This window comes from Pleurodeles waltl, chromosome 12, assembly GCF_031143425.1.
Source record: "Pleurodeles waltl isolate 20211129_DDA chromosome 12, aPleWal1.hap1.20221129, whole genome shotgun sequence".
Lineage (NCBI taxonomy): Eukaryota > Metazoa > Chordata > Amphibia > Caudata > Salamandridae > Pleurodeles > Pleurodeles waltl.
Window position 1 is genome coordinate 144004522 of NC_090451.1, and position 26982 is coordinate 144031503.

At 44.8% G+C, this 26982-nt stretch overlaps 1 protein-coding gene across 4 annotated transcripts in view; it reads right to left on the minus strand.

Moving 5' to 3' along the window:
* Positions 1–896: 896 nt before the first annotated feature.
* AP1S1 (adaptor related protein complex 1 subunit sigma 1) overlaps positions 897–26982 on the minus strand; it is a 59233-nt gene continuing 33147 nt past the window's right edge. For all 4 annotated transcript variants that reach the window (XM_069217632.1, XM_069217636.1, XM_069217635.1 and 1 more), the window contains 2 exons: positions 25649–25786; positions 897–2976 (listed from right to left, as the gene is read on the minus strand). In XM_069217632.1, the coding sequence (XP_069073733.1) occupies positions 2929–2976; positions 25649–25786 (186 nt within the window). In that variant the 3' untranslated portion in view covers positions 897–2928. The remainder of the gene's footprint in view (positions 2977–25648; positions 25787–26982) is intronic.

A 26982-nucleotide genomic window follows, 5' to 3' on the forward strand; every position in this document is an offset into this window, starting at 1 on the left:
CCACCATCCTGAACCTGCACCTAGACCCAGCCTGAATGAGTCCTAAATCTCCAAATGGCCCACCAGTCCTGGACCATTGTGGTACTAAGTGTGCCTCAATGGCCAAGTCCCAAAACTGAGAACAAACACATTTTGGCCAATAACTCCTCTGAAAACCAGAAAACCACAAGGACCAGCCTGCTTACGTATCTGACCAAGGTGCATCGCTGGTCGGATTGACTTCTTGGCTTGTCCTGCTACGATCTTCTCCACAGCATCAGATCCTTTTCATCCTTTGCCAAAGGGGTATCTGGCATTGATACAAGAATGCCAGTGACATGAAAATACAGAAATTCCGCTACATATTCAGCAATCACAAGGGCATGAGGAATGTCTCAATCACCATCACAGCCCCAATGGAAAACTTAATAGCGGTCTCATTCTCAAACGAGGACAGCAACTTGGGAATTCCACTTTCCCATGAAAATTCTTCTTAAGCAACCCCAGTGCGTTATGACGATCAATCTTCTGGAAACTCACTGGCTCATGATGACTGTTCTGCAGCAAAACCAATGCACTTGGATTTCGCTTGAGCAATACAATGCATGTTCAGCACCAAGACTGCCAGGCAAGTGTCTCCTACAATGAACAAAACTGCCCCAGGAGGACATCACATATGCTACTTAATATTGTTTTAGAGACACAGTTACCTACCCCTTAGCAGTGAATATGAGAACTTGTCAGCAATCACACTGCCCCATGAGAACTGTTCGTTAGCAACCTCACCGTTTCACAAGGGCATTCCCACTGCTTTTTGATAATAAATATTTAACAATCTCACATTCCCTATGAAGACTGCCTTCCAGGATATTCTATGCCCAATGTGGAATCACTGGCCCATGAAACAACATACAAAATACATTTCAAAAGACATTTTATTAATGAATAAAGAGGATCCCCAATTTCCCCATCACAGCAATGTTGTCATCAAAACACAGAACACACTACATAAAAAATCTACCTGTTTTTACAAACCATTTAAAATTGCATCAAGGGCAGATTAACCCTTTGAAGACAAGGGCGAGTGAACATGTGAAGTGAGCCAAGCCCTTCATAGTTTACCAGCAAAAAGATTCTCACTCCTGCATTCAGCTTCAGTCATTTAACCATTCTAATCACTGCAAAAGAAAGGGTGGAAAGAAGACAAATCACACTGGGACAGTACTGCAGAGGAGGGTAAACTTCTCTGATAAATGTGAGGGAAGAGTGACAAACAGGATGGGATATCATCTACCTGTAATGGGCAGCTTGAAGTTGTACAGACAGGAATCCCATGAATCTTTCAGAAATAATGTGCACACACCTCTCAAGGCCCAAGTGAATGTTTATATGCAGTGAAAGAGGAAGCATAGTTTCTTGTTCAATGTTCTCAAGCTATTTCTAAGCATGGACTTAGCTGTAAATGATTATAGTACCTGGTCAAAGGAATCATATAAAGGTGCACATACAGAAGCTGGTCCTGTGACCTACTCAGGAGCTTCCTCTGAAGAGAAGCACAGTGGCATGGGGATTGGGCGATGAGGGGGAAGGAGGGGAAAGGGGTTCTCATGCATACCACTCAACCTCTAAACCTGCATAGAATCAAAGGTATTTTTGTGACCCGCTTTAAGACAATCTGTGAAGCTAATGAATGCAGTAGTGGATGCACACACAGAGGGGAGGATCCTTTTTCCTGCTCTAGGAGCTCAAATTGACCATGCGTGGAAAATAGGTCCATGTAGAGATACCATAACTTGCTCAGGGTTGAGAACTTTTTAAGTGGTGCTTAAGGCTTCATGTGAATGTTTAATCTGAACACAAATGGCATCAGATGACTTGCCCAAAGGAATGTTGTGGGGTGGGGTGGAGTGGAGGGGAGGTTGCGGGGCTTTCACTTCAGATAGCAAGTAAAAATGCAGACATGGGTCTCGATTGTTTGCCTCTTTACTCAGACTCCATGTGAAGGAGCACATAGTGGATAGATACAAATCACAGGACCTGCCTTATATACACGTTGTGGATGTACACATGAAGAATTAGAGGGTGTTCAACAACTTACTTAAGTCTGCCACTTAAAGGGTGTACAGTGAGTAGTGAAAGATCACGTCCCTACATTCACAGCCTCCTAAGAAGGTTCACATAGCAGAAACAGTGAAGGGGATTAGGTCAGGACTCCCATGTAGGTGAACATAGTGGTGGGCAATTAGGAGACTGACTCCCTAGTGGGAGCAGGTTGAAAGTTCTCCTTAGGCTCTCCACAAAGAGTCACAAAGCAGGTTGGTGGATGTAACGTAACTTGCTCCTTAGGGTTCTTTATGTATTTTAAGTCCTGCTCCCTGCGAAGGTACAGGCAGCTGCTTACTGTAAATCACTTGTGATCTGCAGAGCCCAATGAAAAGTGAAAAATCCCTTGATCTGAGCACCCTCCATCTCTGCTCCTGGCACATTTCCATGTCACACATCTACCACATCTTAAATCCCTGATACTCACTTATAAAGATCACGATTCCCTTTTGCTCCCAGAATTATATGCGCAAGCTCGACTCTCACCCAACCCTTCAGCGTTGTGGGAGATATTGGTCCATAGATAAGTCTTTCTAACCTCTCCATACATTGCCACTGTACCCTTGCTTAATGACCTCCCCAAACCCTTTCATGGGCACACGTTTGTTTCTTAGTCAGGGAATGACTTTCCCCAAAGAGTTATTTCCAAGTCACATGCATTGTCACTGTTGGTGTCCACAGCCAGATCTATTGTAGTCCGAAAAGCAACGAAGCTCAAGCAGTGACGGCTGGACAGAGAAGAGGCACAATTGCTGGTCCCAGTGAGTGGAGGGAAAGGTGCTGAGTAGAGGGAGAGAGACCGAGATTGCTGACGTGGTGATGAAGGCGGCCTGCTGGAGACAGTTGCTATGCAAGTCCCATTTCCTCCAACACACTGCGGGGTGACTCATCCTCCTGCAGCAGAAAGATAAGGCAAAGGAGGGATTTGATGGACATTAACACAGGATCTGCAGCACCCCCACCATACACAAACAACTCCCAGATTAGACATGCCTGCCTGCGCTTCCACCTTCTAAAGCTATGAGAAACTTCTGGAACACAATCTTTAAAAAAAATAATAATAGTAGTAATAAAAAAAACCACATCATGGCCAAGAATGCAGCAGTGAAGCCGTAAGAGAGCTCCTGGTGGAAAGATTTGCCCAGTGCTCCCATCTCTGCTTCACAGCAACAGACACAATATGCTGCAGTCAGGAAAAAGGGTGGCAGCCACAAGTATGGAAGCACAACCATATATGTCATTTCATTGTACGGAAAGAGACAATTAACAAAAATCTACTTTTATCACCACATACAGGATACTGCCAACTGATCCAGAGGTGAAAGGTATCTGGGACAAAGTAAGAGGCTGTATGGCAACTCCTTTCCTCTGGTCATTGAAGATAAAATCAACAAAAAGCAAAATGAGGCATCGTGTATTAGAGGAGAAACCAAACCTCAACCAACAAGTGGCAAAGAGAAGTAGAAAAAAGGGAAGCTAAGTCACAAGAGACAAGGAAAGAGCAGGACCCAAAGAAACAAATGTGTCATGGCCTAACACTGGGAAAATCTGTAACCCATGCAACAAAACGATAAATGTGGCGATCCACACCCTAAGAAACAGAGGTGAAAGGGCCATGGATTGTTAAGAGCTGGAGCCACGTTATCAAGGGATGTCCTGGAACGGATAAATGATGAACTAGACCACAAACAAAGAAAAACAACCAGAATAAGTGATAGAGGGTATAAGAAAGATGACCATGGCAACTTCCAATTAACAAGTAAAAATGATCCACCACAGATAAAACAGATTAGCTTTGAAGTAGCAAAATGAAATTAAAGGCCAATATGATGTGCGACCAAAAAAAACAGATAAGAGAGCCCATAAGCCTAAAAGGAGGCAAAAAAGGGCATGTTACTCACCTTTAAGTATATTAATCCATTGCTGATATAATTCACTAACTCACAAGTGTTAACCATTTTCCACCATCAGGTTAAAGACCCTTCATAAATCATCACATGTGAAAGGTCCTCAAACCCTCGACCAAAGAGGTAGCAAGAGAGCAAAAATGAACACATCAAAAGGACTAGAGGCTAAGGAAAAAAGGAGGGAAGGGAATAATGCCAAAAGAAAAGAAGTCAATGAAGCAGCAAGAACTAAAGCAAGAAACAACATCACAAACAATATAGGCAACATGCAACAGAACGAAGCCAAAGGCCACATATGGCAGCTAAAAGCTAAATCCCAAGCAACAGAAAGTACTATTGGAAACCACGAAACACAGAAAAGTCAAGGGCTAAAGAATAGTTGAAAGTAGATTAATCACTAGGCAGAAGAATAGTTAATAGACAAATGACAGCAGTAGAACATTGGCTGGATAACAAACAAAAGAGGCGGTAATGAACAAGTTACTTACCTTCAGTGACCCCTTATCTGGTAGAGACAATATCTAGTCGCAGATTTCTTACTTTTGAATTTCTCCAAGCGTCAGACTGGATCTGGAAAAATGTTTGTGAGCAGTTAACCCTGTGTACTTGTAGGTGACATCGGTGGCTCCTGAAGTTATGTCTGCGTCACCTAAAAAGGCACCACCTTGGCATGCTGGTGTCTATTACTTTTTACAACTTTTCATGGCAGAAGCACAGAGCCCTGAAGTGCAGACACTGGTTTGTCCAAGCTAGGGTCCTGAAAGGAATCAATGCTAAACCCAGAAATCTGTCTGCCGAGCGAGGAGGATGGGTCAGTAAGATGGGTGGGTCAGTGAGGAGCCTACAGCTAGATATTGTCTCCACCAGATTAGGCTTTACCAAAGAAAGCAACTTGTTCATCTGATATAGACTTCTAGCTGCAGATTGCTTACCTTTGAATAGATACCCAAGCAATAACATTCCCAGTAGGGGGACTGCAAACAATTTTAAACTAGGAAGTCCTGCAGGACCGAATGGGCAAAACACCCATGTCTGCGGACCTGATTCTACAGCAGGGAAGCTCATGTTACTGCCTGGCAGATGTCCAGGACTGGGACTCCACGTGCTAACGCAGTGGTCGCAGCTTTAGCTCTGGTGGAACGAGAGCTCAAGCCCTCTGGGGGATGCTTCTTGGCCAATGCGCAGCAAATTTTGATGCAGAGAACGACCCATCGAGAGTTAGTCAGTTTCTGCACTACCCAACCTTTCTTCGCACCAACATACCGCAAGAAGAGTTGGTTGTCCATCTGAAGCACCCGTGTGTGGTCATGCTACAAAGACGATGCTCTTTGGGTCCAGACAGAGTCGCTACCCTTCTTTTGAGGTATGTGGAGGAGTGGAAGAAGTGGGTAAGGTGATAAACTGGCCCATATGAAATGGTGTTACCACTTTTGCCAGGAGAGAGGCCCTAGTGCTAAGCACCAGTTTGTCTGGAAAAATGGACAAGAATGGAGGCTTGGATGATAAAGCCTCCAGCTCACTCACCCTTCGTGCAGATGTTAGTGCTTCAAGAAAAGCTGCCAAAGGGAACAATTATAAAGAGGTTCGAAAGGAGTAGACATCAAGAATGTGGTGACCAAATTAATGTCCCACTAAGGCATAATAAAAGGAAAAGGGGGAAACATATGTACAAGACCCTTTAGAAATCTACAATATGGGACTCAAAGAGGGTTGGTCAGCCGGCAGCTGAAAGAAGGCAGACAAAGCAGAAAGCTAACCCTTTAGAGTGCCCAAAGCAGAGTCCTGCTGGGCCAGGGTAAGGATGAAAAGTAAACCATGAGAAAGGGAAGCACAAAGCAGGTAAATGTACTTTCCTGTACAATATGAAGCACTTTTCTTCGATCTACAGGTATATACCGTCTTGGTCAAGGAATGTCTGGCTGCCAGAATAACATAGAAGACTTCAGGAGGAAGCTCGAAAGCTGTCAAGTGTTGCCACTCTATCTCCACACAAGAAAGCAGAGGTGCCAGGTTCATGTGCAGCACCCTCCCAGCTGCTGCGCCGGAAGACCTCCTCCCCCCCGACCAAAGGTGAAACCTGATCAGAGTATTGCCACTCATGTTCAAAAGCTCGGGATACTAGACTCTCCATGCCCAGTGTGGAGCCACAAAGATGAAATGGGCCCATCATTCCTGATCTTCTTAAGACTCTGTGCACGACTGGTATAAGGGAAACGTGTACAGGAGCCCGGAGCTCCATCCGAGATGAAAAGCATCTGTGAGCCACCTTGGAAACTCCAGCATTTAAAATTGCTGACATTGACCATTCTCGGAGGAGGCTAACAGAACTAACCAAGGGTCTCCCCACTGCTGAAAGAGACCTTGCACCACCTCCAGGCAGAGATGCCACTTGTGAACCACTAAAAGAAAAAAAGATGATGATGATGGTCAGAATGCTGAACACTGCAAACATTCACTCCCAGTCACAAATATTCTAGGTTTAATCAATCGTTTTTTTCCCCACCACGCCACCCCAGTTTGCAGCCAGCTATATGTGAACCGCTTGGCATTGACAGCCGAGTTAGTCGGCTCTGGCATACAGGGAACCTGCCAGATGTTGAACCACCAGGTATATGCTTTGCTGTTCCAACCAGGTCTAGAGATGCAGAGCCTCTTGACAAAGGGTCCCCAACCCCACCCGCCCCTGTCTGTTGCAGTACCACATGGCGGTGGTGGTGTCCGTGAACACCTGCACCACCCTTCCCTTGATAGAGGGTAGAAAGGCTTTTAATGCCAGTGGGATCGCACAGAGCTCCCGCATGTTTATGTCCTGTGATCTCCACCTCTCCCAGGTGGCCGCCCCATCCCAGGAGTGATACATCGGTCACTACTGTGAGATCTAGTTGGGTGAAAGGAAGGGGGTCTGCCTCTGACCCAATCGTGGTTTGTTAGCCACCGCTGTAGATCCTATGCAGGTCCCTCCAGGATCTGAACCACGTAAGCGAGATTCCCCTGATGCTGTGCCTACTGGAACTTCAGGTCCCACTGCAGAGCTCATATGCAATCTTGCATGTGTCACCAGCAGGATGCAGGAGGCCCAGCAGCCTCAGAGTCATTCCTACTGAAATCCAGGCTAAAGGCTGAATGAAAATGTCACTTACCCAGTGTACATCTGTTCGTGGCATCAGTCGCAGTAGATTCGCATGTTTTGCAATAGCTCGCCATCTGGTGTTGGGCCGGAGTGTTACAAGTTGTTTTTCTTCGAAGAAGTCTTTCGAGTCACAGGACCGAGTGACTCCTCCTTTTGTCTCCATTGCGCATGGGCGTCGACTCCATCTTCGATTGTTTTTCCCCGCAGAGGGTGAGATAGGAGTTGAATTGTAGTAATAGTGCCCATGCAATGGAGTGACTAAGTATGCACCTATTTAAGGTTGAGATGATACATATATAAATAATTGAAGGTAACTTCCAAACTGCTACAGGCTCCCGGGGAGGTGGGTGGGCACATGCGAATCTACTGCGACTGATGCCACGAACAGATGTACACTGGGTAAGTGACATTTTCAGTTCGATGGCATCTGTTGCTGTAGATACGCATGTTTTGCATAGACTAGTAAGCAGTTATCTCCCCAAAAGCGGTGGATCAGCCTGTAGGAGTGGAAGTAGTCTGAAATAATGTTCTTAGTACGGCTTGACCTACTGTGGCTTGTTGTGCGGATAACACGTCTACACAGTAGTGCTTGGTGAATGTGTGAGGCGTAGACCATGTGGCTGCCTTACATATTTCTTGCATTGGGATGTTTCCTAGAAAGGCCATGGTAGCACCTTTCTTTCTGGTTGAGTGTGCCCTTGGTGTAATGGGCAGCTGTCGTTTAGCTTTAAGGTAGCAGATTTGGATGCATTTAACTATCCATCTGGCTATACCTTGTTTTGATATTGGGTTTCCTGCATGAGGTTTTTGAAATGCAATAAATAGTTGTTTAGTCTTTCTGATGTTTTTTGTTCTGTCAATGTAATACATCAATGCTCTTTTGACATCTAATGTATGTAGTGCTCTTTCAGCTACGGTATCTGGCTGTGGAAAGAACACTGGAAGTTCCACTGTTTGATTTAGATGGAACGGTGAAATAACCATTGGCAAAAATTTAGGATTGGTCCTTAGGACGACCTTATTCTTGTGTAGTTGTATAAAAGGTTCCTGTATTGTAAACGCTTGAATCTCGCTTACTCTTCTTAGGGAAGTAATGGCGATGAGAAATGCCACCTTCCAGGTTAGGAACTGTATGTCGCAGGAGTGCATGGGTTCAAAAGGTGGACCCATATGTCTAGTTAGGACAACATTTAGGTTCCATGAAGGAACAGGAGGTGTTCTTGGTGGTATAATTCTCCTAAGGCCCTCCATGAATGCTTTAATGACTGGTATCTTATATAGGGAAGTTGAATAGGTAGTCTGCAGGTATGCAGATATTGCTGCAAGGTGTATTTTAATGGAAGAGAAAGCCAGGTTAGATTTTTGTAAGTGAAGCAAGTAACCCACTACATGTTCTGGAGTTGTGTGTAATGGTTGTATTTGATTAATATGGCAGTAGCAAACAAACCTCTTCCATTTACTTGCATAGCAGTGCCTGGTGGATGGCCTTCTGGCTTGTTTTATGACTTCCATACATTCTTGGGTAAGTTGTAAGTGCCCGAATTCTAGGATTTCAGGAGCCAGATTGCTAGATTCAGCGATGCTGGATCTGGGTGTCTGATCTTTTGGTTGTGCTGTGTCAACAGATCTGGCCTGTTGGGCAATTTGATGCAGGGTACTACTGATAGGTCTAGCAGCGCTGTGTACCAGGGTTGCCTTGCCCAAGTTGGTGCTATCAATATGAGTTTGAGTTTGTTTTGACTGAGTTTGTTTACCAGGTAAGGAAGGAGAGGGAGAGGAGGAAAAGCGTAAGCAAATATCCCTGACCAGTTCATCCATAGGGCATTGCCTTGGGACTGTTTGTGTGGGTATCTGGATGCGAAGTGTTGGCGTTTTGCGTTCTCCCTTGTCGCAAACAAGTCTATCTGAGGTGTTCCCCAGAGTTTGAAATAAGTGTTCAGGATTTGGGGGTGAATTTCCCATTCGTGGACCTGTTGGTGATCTCGAGAGAGATTGTCTGCGAGTTGATTTTGGATCCCTGGTATAAATTGTGCCATTAGGCGAATTTGGTTGTGAATTGCCCAACGCCAAATCTTTTGTGCTAGCAGGCTTAACTGCGTGGAGTGCGTCCCCCCTTGCTTGTTTAGATAATACATTGTTGTCATGTTGTCTGTTTTGACGAGAATGTATTTGTGAACTATGATTGGTTGGAAAGCTTTTAGTGCTTGAAAAACTGCTAGAAGTTCTAGGTGATTTATATGCAGTTTTGTTTGATGTACGTTCCATTGTCCTTGTATGCTGTGTTGATCGAGGTGTGCTCCCCACCCTGTCATGGAAGCATCTGTTGTTATTACGTATTGTGGCACTGGGTCTTGGAAAGGCCGCCCTTTGTTTAAATTTATGTTGTTCCACCACAGAAGCGAGAGGTAAGTTTGGCGGTCTATTAACACCAGATCTAGAAGGTGACCCTGTGCTTGTGACCATTGTGATGCTAGGCACTGTTGTAAGGGCCTCATGTGCAGTCTTGCGTTTGGGACAATGGCTATGCATGAAGACATCATGCCTAGGAGTTGTAGTACCATCTTTGCGTGTATTGTTTGTGTTGGATACATGCGTTGTATGATGGTGTTGAAATTTCGAATTCTTTGTGGACTTGGAGTGGCTACTCCTTTTGATGTGTCTATTATGGCTCCTAGGTATTGTTGTACCTTGCGCGGCAGAATTTTGTGAAATTGACGGTGAACCCTAGTTTGAAGAGGGTTTGTATGATATGATTTGTGTGATTTGAGCACTGTATTAACGAATGGGCCTTGATTAGCCAGTCGTCTAGATATGGGAGCACATGTATTTGCTGCCTTCTTATGTGTGCAGCGACTACCGCTAGACACTTGGTAAAGACTCTTGGTGCGGTAGTTAATCCGAAAGGCAGTACCTTGAATTGGTAATGTATTCCCTTGAATACAAACCTTAGGTATTTCCTGTGCGATGGGTGTATTGGTATATGGAAATAAGCATCCTTGAGGTCTAAAGTTGCCATGTAGTCGTGTAGTTTTAGCAATGGCAATACTTCTTGTAGTGTGACCATGTGAAAGTGGTCTGATTTGATGAAAGTGTTCACTACTCTGAGGTCTAGGATTGGTCTCAGCGTTTTGTCCTTCTTTGGTATCAGAAAGTACAGTGAGTAAACTCCTGTGTTTATTTGTGTGTTTGGCACTAATTCGATTGCATTCTTTTGCAATAGTGCCTGCACTTCTATCTCCAGGAGATTGGAATGGTGTGTTGTCAAATTTTGTGCTTTTGGTGGTATGTTTGGAGGGAATTGTAGAAATTCTATGCAATAACCATGTTGGATAATTGCTAGAACCCAAGTGTCTGTAGTGATTTCCTCCCATGCTTTGTAATAATGACTTATTCTTCCCCCCACTGGTGTTGTGTGGAGGGGGTGAGTGACATGTGAGTCACTGTTTAGTAGAAGGGGTTTTGGGGCTCTGAAATCTTCCTCTATTTCTAGGGAATTGCCCTCCTTTGTATTGTCCCCGAAAACCTCCTCTATACTGTCCCTGGTAACTGGACGGTGTTGCTTGTGAGGTGCTGGCTTGTGTGCTCTGACCCCGAAACCCCCCTCGAAAGGGTGTTTTACGGAATGTGCTGTAATTCCCTCTGCTCTGCGGGGAGTAGAGTGCGCCCATGGCTTTGGCAGTGTCCGTATCTTTTTTGAGTTTCTCAATCGCTGTGTCCACTTCTGGACCGAACAGTTCTTTTTCATTAAAAGGCATATTGAGGACTGCTTGTTGAATCTCTGGTTTAAATCCAGACGTTCGGAGCCATGCATGCCTTCTGATAGTTACAGATGTATTAATTGTCCGTGCAGCTGTATCTGCAGCGTCCATGGAGGAGCGGATCTGGTTGTTGGAAATGGTCTGTCCCTCCTCAACCACTTGTTTTGCCCTATTTTGTAAGTCCTTGGGCAGATGTTCAATGAGATGTTGCATCTCGTCCCAGTGGGCTCTGTCATAGCGCGCAAGTAGTGCCTGGGAGTTCGCGATGCGCCACTGGTTTGCAGCTTGTGCTGCGACTCTTTTACCAGCTGTATCGAACTTGCGGCTTTCTTTATCTGGGGGTGGTGCATCTCCAGATGTGTGAGAGTTGGCCCTTTTTCTAGCTGCTCCTACAACGACAGAGTCTGGTGGCAGCTGTGTAGTGATGAAAACCAGGTCTGTAGGAGGCGCCTTATACTTTTTTTCCACCCTTGGTGTGATTGCCCTACTTTTGACCGGCTCCTTAAAGATTTCTTTCGCGTGCCGGAGCATACCAGGGAGCATAGGCAGGCTTTGGTATGAGCTGTGGGTGGAGGAGAGTGTGTTGAATAAAAAATCATCCTCGACCTGTTCTGAGTGGAGGCTTACGTTGTGAAATTGTGCTGCTCTAGCCACCACTTGAGAATACGCGGTGCTGTCTTCTGGTGGAGATGGCTTCGTAGGGTATGCCTCCGGACTGTTATCTGACACTGGGGCGTCGTATAGGTCCCATGCGTCTTGATCTTGGTCACCCTGGCTTATGGTGGTGTGAGCTGGGGAGTGTGATGGAGTTCGTGCTGGTGAGACGTTAAGCACGGGCGGAGGAGAGGGTGGTGGGGTAACTCTTTTCACCACTTTTGGTTGTGGTGTCTGTTCAGTTTGGAACTCCAACCTTCTCTTTCTTCTAATGGGGGGGAAGGGTGCTTATTTTTCCTGTCCCCTGCTGTATGAAGATACGCTTTTGCGTATGGTCCACATCAGTTGATTGTAGCTCTTCCTCAAACCTATGCTTTTGCATTTGGGAGGTTAGCGAGTGCTCTTCTGTATAAGAGCCTGAAGCTGGGTCGCTTGCAGTTTGTTTCGGCACCGAAACCTTGTCTGCGTGTTTTTTCGGCTCCGAGGTGACTTTTTTCTTTTTCGGGGCCGAAACCTCTCGGCGTCGATCTTCTTCGGTGCCGCTGTCTCGGCGTCGAGCCGTGTCCACACCGGCATCTCGGTGTCGAGGCTTGTCTCCAGCACTTTCTCGGTCCCGAGAAGGCTGCGTGCCAGTGTCTCGACCGGAGTCGGACGATCTCGGCACTGTTTGGGCCTTTTTCGGTGCCGACGGTCGGTCACCGAATTTATGGGTGGAGCCATGGCCTGATGGCAGTGGCGTCCCCTGGGCCTTGTAAATTTTCCTCTGTGTGGTTTTCGACGTCTTACTCACGGTTTGTGTATCGTCGAATCCTTCGGAGTCCGATTCTTGGATCGAGAAGGTACCTTCCTCTTCTTGCTCCTCGAACTCTCGGTGGGCTGTCGGCGCGGACGCCATCTGAAGTCTTCTGGCTCGACGGTCTCGGAGTGTCTTTCGGGACCGGAACGCACGACAGGCCTCACAGGTGTCTTCACTGTGCTCAGGCGACAGGCACAGGTTACAGACCAAGTGTTGGTCTGTATAGGGGTATTTATTGTGGCATTTGGGGCAGAAACGGAACGGGGTCCGTTCCATCGGCGTTCTTCAGCACGCGGTCGGGCCGACCAGGCCCCGACGGGGGATCGAAAAACTACCCCGAAGGGCACCGGAGCTCTTCGATCTTCGATGCGGTGTTGAATCTAAGTACGCCGATCCCGAACGCAACAATACCGACGAAAATCTTCCGAAATTAGCTAATTTTCCGTTCCGAAACTCGGAGTGACAGGAACACGTCCGAACCCGATGGCGGAAAAAAAAACAATCGAAGATGGAGTCGACGCCCATGCGCAATGGAGACAATAGGAGGAGTCACTCGGTCCCGTGACTCGAAAGACTTCTTCGAAGAAAAACAACTTGTAACACTCCGGCCCAACACCAGATGGCGAGCTATTGCAAAACATGCGTATCTACAGCGACAGATGCCATCGAACACATCATTATCATAGCCTGAATATCCTTGACTCACTGCTCGGGATGAAAAGCCCAAAACTGCACCGTGGCCAGAACAGCTCTGATGGACGGGAGCATCCGAGAGGGTGCCAGGTGTGACTTTGGCACGTTGATACTGAACCTAAGCGAAGGTTGTTTTAGTCTGGAGGTGGGAGATGACAGCCTGTGGGCAAGCCAGCCTTCAACAGCCAGTCGTTGAGCTAAGGAGAAGACTGGTACCCATGATCTCTGCAAACATGCTATGACCACTTCCATCCCCTTGATGAACACTCGAGGGCAGCTGGTAAGGTCAAAGGTAAGCACAGTGAACTGAATATGCTTGGGCCTACGGTAAACCACAGGTAGCACAGATGGGAAGGCAGGACAGGGATGTGAAAGCAAGCGCCCTGCAAGTCTAACATTACCATCTGGTCTTCTGCGTCCAGGGCAGACAAGACCAGAGCCAATGTGAGCATTTTGAACGTCTCCTTTTTGAGTAAGAGGTTGAGGGTTTGTAGACCTAGGACAGGACGAAGATCCTTTTCCTTTTTGGGAACCAGAAAGTAGCAGGAATAGCAACCACAGTCTACTTCTGGCTCTGGAACCTTCTCTACAACTCCCTCAGCCAAGAGAGCCATGACTTCCTTGTGGAGCAAAGATGAATAATCCTCTGTCAGCCGGTCATACTTTGAAGGCATTGAGGGAGGAGAGGATATAGCCCTCCGATTGATCTGAAAAACCCACCTGTCTGATGTTATGGACTGCCAGTGGTGGAGAAGATGGTGAATTCTGCCACCAACTGGATGGCCATGATCTAAAATGGCACGTTTAGGAGGGTGTGGAAGCTGCAGGGTGGTGATGGTTGGAACAGACCATGAGGTCTGTAGGTACAGTGCCTTTCCGAGGCTGGGAAGCTTGTGCGGGACGTGACAGGGATAGGGGTGGTGCAGCTGAATGCCCCTTCTGTGGCCAAAAAAGGAGCTAAAGACAGAATGGGGGTGACAAGGGACAGCGGAGAGGCCCAAGAACTTGGTCGTAGCCCACGAGTCCTTGTAGTGCTTCAGCACAGTGTGTGCGTGTCTCAGAAGAGACTGTTGCCATCAAAGGGCATGTCCATGAGGGAAGCCTTGACACCCCTGGAAAGCCAGAGGTTCTCAGCCAGGCATGGCGTCTAAGTGCAAGTGTTGATGAAACAAGCTCTCCCCAGCACGACCACAGTGTATAGTGAATTCCGCAGTGTCTCTCCAGTCTTTGACTGCGTAGGAGAGTACAGCCCAGGCCTCCTCCGGGACCTGTGGCACCACTTGTACAACCATGTCCCACAGTGTGTGGGACTAGCAGCCCAATAAGAATGCAATGTTCAATGACCGCAATGTAGGGCTGGCGGAAGAAAACATTTTCTTGCCAAAGCTATAGAGTTTCTTGGTTTCCCTCTCTGGAGGAGTGGAAGGGAACGCACCATGGAAGGTAGAAGCTTGGACCACCAAGTTCTCTGGGGTAGGGTGGGGAAACATGGATCCCCAAGTGCGGAGCGATGGCGGTGGGCAATCACTTTGTTCACAGGAGACCCTGTGCAGGGTTTGGACCAGGTATCCAGAAGGACGCCAGTGAGTGTTTCGTCAAAAGGGAGCAGGGGAGTCGGACTAAGAACCTCCTAGTTGCAGCACCTCTGTCAAGATGTTAGTCTTGACTGTCACCGAGGACAACTAAAAGGTCCAGGACCACAGGTGCTCTCTTCACCACCATAGCATAAGTAGCTCTCTCCACCATAGCCAGGGTAGGGAGTATCTAGTGACGTGTCCAGTCCACTGGCATCACCCAGTTCCTCACACCAGTCCATGTCCTGGCCTTCTGACTGGTATTCTAAAGGGTCCAGTGACCCCTCCCAGTTTTATCCTGAGGCCTAGCCCTTCAGAATAAGGCTGAGGTACCGACCTAGGTCACATGGGTCCTTCCAGTGCCGAGTTGGAGTCAGTCAATTCTGCTGCAGGGATTTAAATGGGGTTGGTGCCAACAGCATGGGCGTCGGGAATAGCATAGGGGAAGGTTGCAGTGGCACGACCGGTGCCAGTCCGAATCAACGTGGGCCCCAAGAAGCCAAAGCTACCAGTGCGCAACATAGGGGGCCTTCTCTGGCCCTGTGAATCCGAAGGCGCTTTTTACTGCTCACAGACGAGGAACATGGCCTCATAAAACTCGAGTTGAGCGGGGTTTGCTCCGGCACCCGGAAAAGAAGGGAGGCACAGAGTTGGCCAGCTATAGGCTCTAAAGAACCACGCCTCGAAAGCTGGTGTTCCTTTGACAAAACATCGAAGAAAAGCCTGTCAAAAAGTGACAGAGCTTTGCTGTCTCCACATCAGCACTCACTGCTGCGGAAAGAAAAAATACTGACATCAGCTTGCTGAGGTGGCCCGTATATAGGCGACACAAACTTCACTTCTGGCACAAACAATACTGCGCTGAGCCAACCAATGCCACCTACTGGCATGCAGGGGTATTGCCTACGAAAAATAATCTTCTGAATGCAGTCTGACGACTAGGGAAATTCTGTAAGGGGTCTGCGGCTATAAGTCTGTCAAATGTGTAAATGTTCACAGCAGAGAGAAGCAATACACCAGACAATATACATCTTTAGTAGGGCAGAAGTACTGTGCAAGTAATGGAGGGAGCAAAAAAATCAAAGGTGGAGAGGAAGGCATCCAAAAGAAGCAGAGAATGCTTTAACTAGCTCAGACAGGGAAGATGGGTTGTTCACACAGTTTCCAAGCCTCATGTGAACTAAGTGATGCGTGATGCCAGCACAAGACTCTTTTAAACAGAAATGTCTTGTTAAGAGACATTTTCTGCTCAAAGCAGTCTCAAGCTGACATCTTGTAAGGCATTTACAGTGAAAGATGTGCTCAGCTAAAATAATGAATTAATAACGTACGATACCAGCAAACCACATTTTACTACAGAAGTTTACTTTCACAAGTGTTCACGAGGTTGAAAGACACCATCCATTCTTGGGCATTCAGGGCCACTCCACCAGACTTGGGGATAGCTCTTTGAAGACTCTGGACCTCAGATCCAGAAAGAGCCTGAACCTCCCTCACCACCCCCATCTTCTGGGGGTCAAGAAGTACAAGGAGTATAATTATATGCCCCTCTCCTTAATGGGCACCACTTTTAAGACCCCTGTTTTTGCAGAATAACAAGAAAGTCTACCTCCAAGATCAAGACATGAGCTAGAGGACACCACCTGACAAAGTTCAGGTGATCCAGAGGAGTGGAGAAGAAAGATATAGCATAATCAATGAGGACTAGCTGGAGGACCCAGCAAACCACGTGGATACACTTCCAAATTGGACTAAAAAAAAAGAATGAGACGTTCTTCTGACCTGAAGCTGGTCCGGGGGTTTAGGTTTGGGCATTGAGGGGTTAATCGTGAGTGAATGGAGCAGTACTGCTTTTGTCCCTTAGAATTACCTCTTTCAATAAAGAAGCAGATGAACCATTGCGGGATCAGTGCTATTTGAAATGGTTACTGCTGCCGGGAGGGTTAGCCCTTGGAAAACCACAAAAAGCAGCAATATTGTTGGCTTACTGTATGGTCAGTCTGGTCTGTCCCAGCTTGCATGTGTAGCAGGACTATTTTTAAACTTTCTAGTGAGAAATCTGCTTTAACTCTGTCAAACGGAATATCCATTAAGGCAGCCTGGACATTCTCAGAAAAACCCATGGAGCACATCTAGGAATGCCTACATAGGGTAACCATGGAATGGGTTGTTCTGTCAGCAGGGTATAGGCTACATTTCAGAATCTATTTAGCCGGCATCAAGGCCACCCCCTATACTCATTTGGAGAATTGGTCATACTTGTGATTTTTAAACCTAAACACAGCAAGCTATGCTATTTCCCACAAAGCGTGGTAGTACCATACGAGTTGACTTGTAGTGTTTACAGCGCACAAAGTTACCCAGAGGGAATCAAAATCTTTGTGCTCCATGGAGTTAAGCCTTTTGGACTCACGGTCTGATGGTGTTAAAGGAAAAGAACAGGGGATCAGCATTGCCAAAGAGGCTTGAACCAACAAACTGTCTGGGAAAGGACATGTAGATAAGAACTTGGATAAGACGACTGAACTTAAGGCACTGAGCACTCCTTCACTGAACTGCTGGTCATAACAAGCATTTGTAATGCAATAGGTCTCGCATTAGCTTGGGTTTGAGCTACTGGTGTTGTAAATTGATAACTGGACCGAAATTCAAACAAGTTTTGTACAGCGGGCAGTTCCACCGTATAAAACTTGAAAGCGCCATGAGCACGACTGTAAAACAAAGAAAACAAGGACAAGTAACTGGTAGCCACTCGTCACTGTTTGTTTTATTTTTCAGTCAAACTCATAGCGTATTCAAATGTTATGCAGCGGTAACTCGATTGGCAGACCCACTGTAAAAAACTTGAAAACGCCATGAGTGTGACTGAAAAACAAAACAAACAATGACAGGCAATAGTTACCTCTCATTGTTTGGTTTTTCAGTTGCACTTTGAAGCTTTCAAATTGTTGGTCCCGTACTCTGTAAAATAAAACAAAAAAAACACAGCAATGCTCTTCCAGTGTGCTTACACAAATTCCACCCTAACAATCATAAAAAGGTAGTGTTTTTCTCAATTCTTATTGGTAGGACCACCCACAATGCATTGTATACTTTGCAATATAATAATCACGATTTATTGATATGGCTAGACGTACAAGTATTGTCAAAGCCAGGCTGTTCACTGCATGTTTTCCCTTTCACATATCCATGATATGTTACATGTAAGAAATCTTGCTAGTCTGCCCCACATGGAACACTTTGACTGTCCTATCCTTTAAGCCAGTAAGACTTTGCATTCTGGTAATTGTAATGTCTATTCCACGTGCGAACCTATGTTCAAAGCACTGTTGCATTAAAAGTCATGTTTGACAAAGGGAGGAATACAGGACTTCCGGGCACTTGTTTGTGTACCTGTGCTTCAAAATACTCTTAAGTAAAATAAAAACGTATTTCCATCATGGAAAACTAATGAAAGCTAATTATAGGGAATGCACTATTTGGAACTCTTCATAAAAAGTATTTGTGGGGCACAGAGAGATGTGCAACTAAGCAGGAATGAAACTTGAAAGCACCATGAGTGTGACTGAAAAACAAAACAATGACAAGTAATAGTTATTTGTCATTGTTTGTCTTGTTTTTCAGTCACGCTTTCAATTTTTATACAGCAGTAACTCCATCGGCAATCCAACTGTATAAAAACTTGAAAGCGTCAGAGGCAAAAAATAAATAAATAAATCGTCCGTAGAAACAGAAAAACAATCCAGGCATACTTAAACTGTAATTGGCCGGTGCTCCTCTGCCAAAAACAGGAAGCGACGTATTGGCTGCCAACCCAGTAAGGAGACAGAAAAATAAGAGCAACACCGCATTCAACCTATGTTAAGTGGCAGGCAGCGGCAGGAGGGAGCGAAGTCCTTTAATCATTCCAACAGGTCTTGCAGACAACACACGTTCGCTGTCTAGGCTCAACCTAAAAAGGGTTTCTTCCTGTCCGCTTGCAATGGTTCTAGGACAGCTTTATTAATCAGTGGAAGAGTTTCAGTCACTAGTGAAGACAACTGCAAGCTTTCCAGGAGTATGTTGGATTTTGCCTCCACTGGCAACTCAAGTTCCTCACTGTTTTACCCATTTCTGTAAATGAGCAAACTTCCTGAGATGAAGACCATGAAGGATACATGATATCAACTTATGAATATGCATCAAGGCACCTGGAATTTTGAGGATTTAAGTAAAGCACAGCATCTGTGTGCTAAAGAGTCTCTGAATCATCCTATCCCCAAGGCTGGGCGTATTCATTGCATCTGGATCAGAAACAGTTCTTCCAAACAAGCAAACCTTTTGGCTCAGCAAGAGGCTGTTTTTCACAACAAACCATAAGCATATTTATACACCTTGCCCAAACCACTACAGATGGTGGAGGATGACGACCCGTCTGAAGACCATCTATCACTAACTAAGGAGATATGCGATTGAGGAGATTCCAATGCATCTGATCAGGACGTGCATGGATCCTGTTGACCTCTATGAGAGAGGGAAAAAAAAAAGCCCACTATAAAACAATCTGGTTGCAGAGGGGAGAATATCAAACAAGCTGGTTTCCCCCTGGCTCTTTCAGGAGATATTTTTGATCCTGAAGAGATTAACCTTTGGTCTTCAGACTACACCCACAACGGCAGCATATGTTCAGTACAGTTTACTGAAGTCTTTCTCAACAGACGTTACCAATCGTCCAAGGACGGAAATCACCAGACTTTCTCTTGAAGGCTAAGGTGCTAATACTCCTGATAGTGACCCAATTTAAGTTATCTTTCAGGGGAAAATTTATCGAGGATCCAATTAATGGAATCAACAGATGTAGTTCTATCTATTCTGCACACTGACCCAATATTGTGCAAACTGGCCACTAACAAGACTGGTCCATCAGCAAGAGGCCTGACTCCTCTTGGTGATCACTCTGTCAAAAAAAAAAAAAAAAAACATAGGCAAATTTGTCAATGCATTCACCACCCTAGATAAGTACAAGTTGTGCTATATAAAGTAGTTATTCAACGCCTTTTGTCAAGGCTGGAAGAGGAACAGGTGCTTCTCTGACCTTACTTGAACTGAAGCCCCTGTCAGAGGAAGTTCACACTCCTAATCTTCACCCCCCATCAAGAACAGAGGTATCAGAGGCCGGATTCAAAAAGACATTTCTTAAGAGCATTCACCACTCCTGCTACGGTGACTTTTCAATTTTCTTCTGCAGTAGAACGGGGTGGGGGCAGTATCACAGCTGAGCCCTTATTAAAAATGAATGGGTACTAGAAATGGTTCAAAGATTTAATTTGGAGTTTTGTGCCAATTTTGAGTAAATCAGCCTCAGAGTTCAAAACATAAGTGCTGTTCAGGCACTTCAAGATAGAGAGTTCGCCTCCTCAGACACTTTGAGGAGACAGCATGGTCCATCTAAACCTGAAGATTGCATTAACCCCCTCCCCCGGACCATAAGTTTTCCCCCTCACCTCAGGTTCTGCTAATTCCAATGGCAATCCATCACCTAAGTATACATGGCTGTTCCTTTTGGGCTATCATCAGCACCATGGTGCTTCGCCAAATTAAAGAAGCTGGTAGTGTAATTTTAGAGCGGGAAAGATTTGTCTAATTATTTGTTTATCGGATTATGAACCAATCAAGATTAAAAATTCTTGTTGCACTAAATGCACAGAAGGGCCTATCCGCTGCAGGATCTAGGATTTGTTATCAATCAAGAAAAGTCCATTTAGTTCTCGCCAACCAAAATGGCATTACTACACTTAGCTATAGACTTGCAGTCTGTTACTCTCTCGCTGACCAACAGAAGATAAGGCCCAACAAGAGAGAGACTCATAAGTAAAGGACAGAGTCACCCATGGGAGGACAGCCAGAGTATTTGGACTGCTGGCATTTTCCCTTCAGGAGATCTTCCCAAATGCCTCTTCACTAAAAGAGCCTTTCAAAATCTGAAAATCATACACTTACATCTTATGCAAAGGCTATTCCGCTGACCGGAAGGTGTATCTTTTGCAATATTCAGAAAGCACAAAACTGTGTCAAGACAGGTTACAAATTCCACCTTTCCGGAGAGATTTCTAACTTACTGTGGTTAAATGCCAGCAATCCTACAAAGCAGTTACAAAAGGACCTCAGAACTGGGAGTGACCAAAACTCGTGTAATTCAGTGTAGCATAATCACGCAGAATTAACAGAATTCCACGAGATTCTGCGGAATTACACAAGTAGAGTAATTCTGTGCTTAGAACTATTTCTTAGTACAAAAATGCCACCTTGTGTCCAAAATAGGTGGAAGAAAGCGATTTTACACAAAAAAACTGAGCTGAATGCAACAGAACACAAATGGTGGGTGTGAGGAGCCACACGTTAAATGTGCTCTTGGGGTAGGATTTTCTCCCACTTACTCTCAGCATTTAGCACTATTTGCTTCACACAAAATTCAGCCTTCTGTCCAAAATGGAAGCAAGAATGCATTTTAAAGTTAAGAAATAGTTCTATGCAGTAGAAAATATATAGCAAGCTCAAGCAGCTGCTCGCACTCACTAGATGTCCGCTTGAGATAGGCACCCCCTTCAAATTACTCATAACTACACAAACAGGATTAACTGTGTTACTATTGGTAATTCCACGTCAGAGTAATGTGGAATTACCAAAATTATTCTGATTACTCCAGCATAAATAAAAATACAACCAGCCCTACTCAGAACCTCTCCTCATTAACAACTCTCGGTTTTCTTTGTGCACCCTACTTTCCTGCTTGCTGTCCCACCCAAACTTGGTGGGTGAGATGGATCATGTTGAAGGCAGCCATTGATATTTCAATTTTCAAAGCAATTTTCAACGCTCATTCGATTGCAGCTGCCATGGCATCAAAGTCTTACAAGCAGCAGACTGGACTTCTGATGCAATGTTAAGAGTTTTATTTTTAAGTCAGTAGAGAATTCTTTATTTTCCTGTGGTTGGAAGGCTCTGAACTAGCATAAAAACACGTCGGGTGCAGACACAGAAAGCAACATTTTTATAGTAAAAAACTGAATCAGGAATTTTCAATGTTATTGAAAACAAGAAAGTGATTATCCCACCCTACTATTATTTGCTGCACCATTAATTGTCATGGATTGTTATGTGCTGTTGTTCAATAACTTGCAAATAATGTGACTTTTGTTTTGCCACCTCTGAAAATGTATCATACACCTATCTTTTGGCATGATCATTTAGTAGATTTTCTTTTAACTGCAGATCAAAATCAGCAACAAAGCTTTGACAGCTTGGGTTTTAGCAGAACAGGTCCCCTCAAGACTATCAATAATTTATAAGGCTACATGGACACTGAATGGTTACCAGTTTCATTCTATTTGGGAGTTGCAGTGCATTATGGATCTTGTAGTTTAATTTCTGTTTGACAGATTTTGAACTGTATTATGGCTGCTGCTAGAATACAGCAAGGGGAAGAATTCAAAATTCGTACTCACAATTGCTAAAAATGTTTTCATTCTGTGGATTCATATACATTCACTGCATGCATATTCTGACAATATTCCTATAGGTACACATTCTGCATACATGTTTGTGGAATCTGGTGACATGCAACATTGTGATATTGCATTAGAGATATGAAGAAAGTTCACAGGGCATATCCACTTTCCTATTTTGAGTGCTGCTGAGAGAACGAGAGCCCCTGTACCACTTTATCCATGCAGCAAAATAACATGCCCACCCAGGCACTGCTGGAGATGCGCGCTCTTAATGAGGCGGCAGCGAGGGTGAAATGACTCATCCCTGCACCAAAAGAGAGCCGAGCAAACAAGACAAAGCAGCCATGGTGGACAAAGATCCAGTCAGCTCACAATTCCACTGGGCTTCCTTTAATAGAGCTCAACAGGATTGTCTATCAAAGCCTAAGAGAGCATCCTTTGCAGAATCTCAGAACACCCGCTCTCAAAGCTTTTTAGAACACTTTACCAGAGCTCAAGAGAACATCCACAGATATAGTCAGGGCACCAACAAACTAAGCTCAGAGAAAAACTGACCAGGGGTTGATATAACTTTTTTAAATTCCAAGAGTGGCCGAACATCCTAAGAGCTCAACATCAAAAGTAATCATATCATTAACAGACCTTCCTTCTGAACAGACTGACAGAATACAAAACAGCTCAGTGAGCATTATCAATAACATAGCTCCAACAGTAATGGTTTATTCACAGTATCGCAGCTAAAATCACCACCTCTACTGGAACTACAACTTTTGTACACATTTTGTATTTATGTCAGTGCTATTTATATCACTGCTATTCATATAGCGCAAACCCACGTGGGAACAAGGGACGCTGTACATTAATGGGAGTGGTATGACACAAAGCAAGACTGTACAACAGGGAAGGATTTTAGACAGTCGCATCAAACAATTATAGTGCATCAGACGTGTTTAAACACAGGGCGATCAAGTGACCTGACGAGAAACACATTCACCAATGACTTGCAAACAGTTTCCGAAGAATCTAACTTTTTAGCACAGCTGTTACAACACTAGACCGCATTTAGAACTTCCTCGAGTCCCTGCTCTTCTTAGCCTCTCCCCTTTCCTCCTGTTCAAGCCCCCAAAGCATGTCCCTCCCTCTTATAGCCTCAGGATCAAACTTCCTGCTGCTATCATGCCTGGTTATAACTCTTCTGCAACTGCACCTGTACCAGAGTTCTGGCTGCAGCACTCCCTACACTGGAGTGTTGTGGGTTAATTTTACACTCATTTTAGCTTAAGCCTGCTGCCTGTGCCCTTTTACCTACATATTTGCTCTGGTTTAATTTATTCCATTTTATTCATTTTTAGTTGGCCTGCTTTCAGCGGGGATGTTTTTATTTATTAATCAGCTGTAACTCTATGATTCTGGGAAAGCATTATTATTATTCTGCGCATGACATTTCACCATGTACCCCTGTCCAAAGCTGATGAGTCAGAGTACATGATAATCCAGCTAGCAATTGTCGCCACAAGAGTTCGTGAACAGTCCGAAACTTAGGCACTTGCTCACATCAGGCCTTTTCACAGAACAAAAATATGTTTCTGATAAAAAACACTGTATAGGCCATGGGACAACAGGGAGGTCATTCCAACCAGAATTCCGGCCATGCTGCGTGCCATTTCATTGCTAACCTCTGCACTGTCTACACAGTCGGCCCTCGGAGAAGGAAGGCAGATACCCATCCTTCAGGTAATTGAGGGGGGAGGGGGTAGTTGTCTGTGCTCCTCTCATGGATGGAGTACGAACAGATTGGGCTATCACTGCTATGCTCTCCTTAGGAGATTGGGGTTAGGTACAATTCATCTGTGTATGTAAATCCTAAATGTTAGGACGGTTTAATTTCTTCTCACTGATCACCACCATTCTAATACTGTTATGGCTCATTGCTTTAATAATTGCAGCTCATATTTTATTGCAGACTGCAGTCTTTTCAATAAATGTGTTGAAAACCATCCTGCATCTCTTTCTTTGGCCTATGTGTGTATGAGACCTTTTGCTAACAAGAGAAAGGAGCGAGACTTGTCGACCACGACTTCCCCCGAGATGCCACAGTGTCAGGTTTCAGACTACCACAAATCACCCTTTCTTCCAGGTATTGGTGAGGTGCTGCTAGCTAGCCAAAAGGGTTGGGTCGACAGTTGCCAAGACGGTATGGGATTGACTCGGTCACCAACAAACCATGGTGCTGCCGCCCCTAATCCAGGCAGTCTTGGTCTACCAACAGGAGTCCTACGACAGGAACCCCTGCTACAACACTTCATGTGCGGTAGTTCCCACCACCACACTCCTTGTCATGACATTCACAGCACCAGCCCACCTACCGTAACACTCCCATTACCAGTCCACCCATCATCACACTACCCATAACCTCCACTCGTGATGCTTCTGTATCAAATCCTCCCACAAAACTGCACTTTCAGAGGTCCTACAAACAAGCCCCATTACAGAACATCCAGCAAACTCAGCCCACCAATAGGAGCCAAGACAACAATCTGTGTTAGATGGCCTCATCTCATACCTACTTTTTATATCCTACACCCTCAGGGTAGTGGATTACAAAACTTGTTGTCCCTGTTGTCATTTTCTGCTGTTTTACCTCCACTCAGTCTCTGGCTGCTTATATTCCTCCACACTGCTTATGGCCATCTTCTCCCATCCTTATATTACCTTCACTCAGTTATTGTTTGCATTTCTTTCTGTGGCTAATTGTTTGCATTCTCGTGTTTTGAGCCCCCAAGCAAAGGTTTCTTTTTTATTGCTGGGATTCTCACCCTTCTTTTGTGGTATATCTCTTCTGACAAGTGTCTTACATTTGGAGGGAATATTTAGGGCTACAAGTTAGTTAAAGTTTCTGCTCAACGATGATGATAATGCGGATAGTAGACAACACTCTGCTTCAGCACTGCATGAAGGTTACCGTTTGAATCTCTTATTTCCGTAGCCCATTGGAATGGAGTAAGACATAAGAAATAGTATTAAAGCTACAGCATATGAGCAGAAAGGGGGGCTGACTTTCCCAACTGTTCGAAAAGGTGAAATGGGTAGCTAGCATTAAGAATTAGAAAACACACCAAATCACCTTTATAGACCACCCTAAAGTGAGACTAAAAGAATACATCAGTAGGTCAGTGGGCAATCTCCATGTTCAGCTGTAACAGAACGGGGAGCATAGGTTTTATGTACATTATGGGATACTATGAAACTCGCTTATTATTGAAGTGTACTTGCCAAGGCAACATTATAGACGGAATCCATCAAGCCTGCGTACATTATATCGTCCCAGTGCATTCCAGACTTTCATTCAGCTGTAGATTACAACAGAGATAGCCACACAAAACAAAAAAATTGACTATACACAGTTGTGTGCTCGTGTGCAGAAGAACCAATATATGTGATACTTGCAAGTAAGTCTGTGTACATGTGTCATTAAGCAAACCACTATCACCATACTTGAACATCATAGGAGTGTGTGTGCATGAAGGGAGAATGTCAAATGGGACATGAAAAAGGCACACAACATACTTCCTGCAACATGTCCGCCTGCTCAATGGCCTTGAGTACACTCTTCTTTGACGTATCTTGGATTTCTCCTCCCATTAAGAACTCATCCAGGATGAAATAAGCTTTCTCAAAATTGAAGATGATATCGAGTTCACAGACCTGGAGGAGGTAGTACAAAAACGGTGTTAGTACACATGGGAATCAGTGGGTAGGGATAAATTGAGCTACATCAAGGAAGCACGGCTCAGGCATTAAACAGAGTAACGAGGAATAAGTCATCAGAATGAGAGACCGAGGATTACAAGGTCAGACTTATACTAAGAAAGAGTGTGAGAATAAATTATTTTATCTACACACTACAAGCAACGATCAAATACAGACTCTATTCATTAGAAGACTCAACACCATCCTACAACCACCAATACTTTTTCGCATCCCAGCTGCACTACAAACACTAATAAATGAAGAACAGAGAACCCAGGGTGTCCACAACCAAATCGAAAAGGAGATTTCACTAGATCCGCACAATCTATAGATTTACAGGCCCTGCACAAATTCTGTGTGTACAAAAAAGGGACTCCACCCATTCTATTAACACCACATAACAGTTCAGGTCTATACCTACTTTAAGGGACAAACCCTTTCAATGGAAAATCTTATTAATAGTCAAGCACCAGAACACATATTTAAGCCAATAAGTCAAGAGATTTTGGCTTGAAGCAGCTTTCACCCTTCAAAAAAACACGCCCTCCTGACAAAATGTCAGGTCATTGCCTAGTCTAATCCATAACATTTTTACGAGGACTCCAGATACCCTGTACATGTTCCTCAGTACTCAACATGAACACGGTTTACCAGCAACTCTGTTCCTTTCAACCCAGGTGGAGATGGTCTCAACTTATTTTGTGTAATATTCTATGGGTTGAGAATGTTGTAAATGGAAGACAGCAGTGAAATAGCTTGCCCAAAGCTGCACTTAGCTGCTACGGTGTCTTCCCCAAGAAGAGTATGATTCACTTGGAGTCTCCATGTCTTCACTGGTGACAGAAATGGTATTACAACCAACTTCTAAAGGATACACACTCTGTTTTAATGGAAGAAGGGCTAGTGTAACAGCTGTGGTGTCAGAAAATGCTAACAGAAAAAAGTGGGTAGAACACAAAGTAAGCAGGATCTCTGCAATGTCAGTATCAATGGGTGACGCTTTCAGAGTAACGAAAGCACAAGAAATAAGAAATGAGCTGTCAATATCTCTTCCCAGACCAACGAGGAAGAAATGCAATGTAGCACCAGTTAGTTTTAGAAATAAAATAATCAACTTAACCGTGCATGGGAATACTGAAAACAGCATTACG